The 2,237-nt window shown below is 36.3% G+C and overlaps 1 protein-coding gene across 2 annotated transcripts in view; it reads right to left on the bottom strand.

The window, feature by feature from the left end:
- LOC106868726 (peroxisomal trans-2-enoyl-CoA reductase) overlaps positions 1-2,237 on the bottom strand; it is a 61,200-nt gene that overhangs the window by 53,739 nt on the left and 5,224 nt on the right. The window contains exon 1 of one of the 2 annotated variants that reach the window (XM_014914122.2): positions 897-1,041. The exons of the other annotated variant lie outside the window; for it this stretch is intronic. Coding sequence (XP_014769608.1) covers positions 897-1,008 — 112 coding nt within the window. The 5' untranslated portion in view covers positions 1,009-1,041. Of the gene's footprint in view, positions 1-896; positions 1,042-2,237 lie in introns of those variants that run through there. 2 annotated transcript variants of the gene reach the window in all.

The following is a 2,237-nucleotide window of genomic DNA, read 5'->3' as shown; positions in this document are numbered from 1 at the left end:
GGAAAACGGGGTTAGGGTTAGGGTCGGGTTTTGAGTTAGGGTTAGGGTAAACCTAACCCTAACCCTAACGCTGACCCTAACCCTAACCCTAACCAGATTTGGCTGTTATTTCTAGCATGTAAATAGCCTGCTTGGTGGGGCGGGGAATTGAAATTTTTCAAACAATTTTTTTTCAGAATCGGAATCTCCATAGCCTAAAACGTGGGATTCCGTAAAAAAAAATTAAATAAATAAGGGGAGTTAGGGTTAGGGTTAGGGTACGACCTGGACATGTAGAACACAATGTCAAAAATGAAAATCGCCTAAATAAAATAATAAATACCTCCCCTCCCCCCGTGTGTGTGGGGGAGTTGGGTCCAAAATTTTTTTTACGGGGAATCGAAAATCGCCAAAATTAAAAAATAAAAAAGTTACATCCATTTTCCCTCAGTGTCTAATTCCAATGTCCACCAAAGGTTTTCGCAAAAATACATTTTTCAAGGAGAGGTGCGAAACTGCATTAGCCCAAGTCCAAGCACTTTAGAAACCATTGTTTATAATGTAACATTTTATCCTATTCGGTTATTCCAAGTGTCGCGCATATAATCACACCCCCAACTTAAGGTGAAAATCTCAGGGGACAAAGGTGCGACTTATAAACGAGTTTATACAGTATGTTAATAAGCGTTCGCTGTATTGTGTTTTTAAATAAAGAAACTTAGTACATAGTTCGACATAGCGACTGATCTAAATACTGAATAAAATACTAAATAATTGAAGCGTAATCACGTTCCAATGACTGCAACCAAAAAGAAAAAAAAAGAAAAAGAGACAAAAACTAGAACCTAAAAACAGGAACACCGTACTGACAAATAATAATAAAAGCCAATGTGAAAACACCTCTCTAAAATCCATACCTAAATGCAATAGTTCTGTTGTGATTGCTAAACCTACTCCAGTAGCACCACCGGTAACAATTGCTACTTTATGGTGATAAAGGTTTGGCCGGAATATACTGTTTAGAGCCATTCGGACATTTACAACTTTAATACGATAATAAGTAAAGGGACAGATAACTCCTAACACTTTTTAGTGCCACTTTAAATTATGTTTTGGCTGATGGTTGCTTTACTATATAATACATAACAGAGAGTTCGCGAAAGCAATGTAAACATCTCTTCCCACACATATACATACTCAGAGAAATACTGTTTGACAATAAAGGCACACAACAGCTTCTTTGCTTTTTCTTTTGTATTCTCCATTCACATGTTTCGTTTTCAACAATAAAATTTACGATTTTAAATAAATAAATAGAGAAATAAAACATGATTTTCTCTTCAAAAACCGAATATTTTTTTTCCTCTGAAGAGTGATTCCTTATTTAAGATATATAGAGATTAGAGTTCTTATCAATTTCTCTTTTTCAAAATTTCCATCATAAACCAAAAGAATTCTACATATGTGTATGTATGTCTTGTATACATATATCGATACAATACATGACTATATCTTCAGTGTTGCTTTCTGGAGTCCCTTCCTGAATGCTTTGGAATTTAGAACATGCATATATGTATGAAAAAAAAAAAAAGGATCGAAGGTCCTTCTCAAGCCATAAGCTCATAAGACCAGTTTCCAAGATTTTGTGGCACATACATTCCCGCTGGACGGGACAACCTGTCTGTCACAGTAGACATACATACATCCTTTGCACGTGTGCATACTATGTTGATACTATAGGCATGCAGTGAGCGTGCGCGTATATGCATAGGTATGCAAATGTGTATATTTACTGTGAAGTAGTAAGCAACAAACTTTAACTGTACCTACTATGTTTCCCCTTAAAGGCTACAACTTTCTACTTCTATATCCCTCTCTTTCTTCTCCCTCTCCTCTTCTTTCTTAACTCCACCTAACCCTCACTCTTAAATATTTGACCTCTTTCTTTCCTTTTTCTTATTCTTATTCTTGACCATTTCATTTCTTCTAACATTTATCCTTTTATTCTATGTGCACTGAAATACTTACTCTTTTACTTGTTTCAGTCTTTCGACTGTGGCCATGCTGGAGCACCGCCTTTTAGTCGAGCAAATCGACCCCAGGACTTATTCTTTAGAAGCCTAGTACTTATTCTATCGTTCTCTTTTGCCGAACCGCTAAGTTACTGGGACATAAACACACCAGCATCGGTTGTCAAGCGATGTTGGGGGGACAAACACACACATACAAACATACACACACACATACATATATATATA

This window comes from Octopus bimaculoides, chromosome 1 (assembly GCF_001194135.2).
Source record: "Octopus bimaculoides isolate UCB-OBI-ISO-001 chromosome 1, ASM119413v2, whole genome shotgun sequence".
In the NCBI taxonomy this organism is placed as follows: domain Eukaryota; kingdom Metazoa; phylum Mollusca; class Cephalopoda; order Octopoda; family Octopodidae; genus Octopus; species Octopus bimaculoides.
Note: the sequence above shows the minus strand (reverse complement) of the source record. Positions and strands in the feature narration are given on the sequence as shown.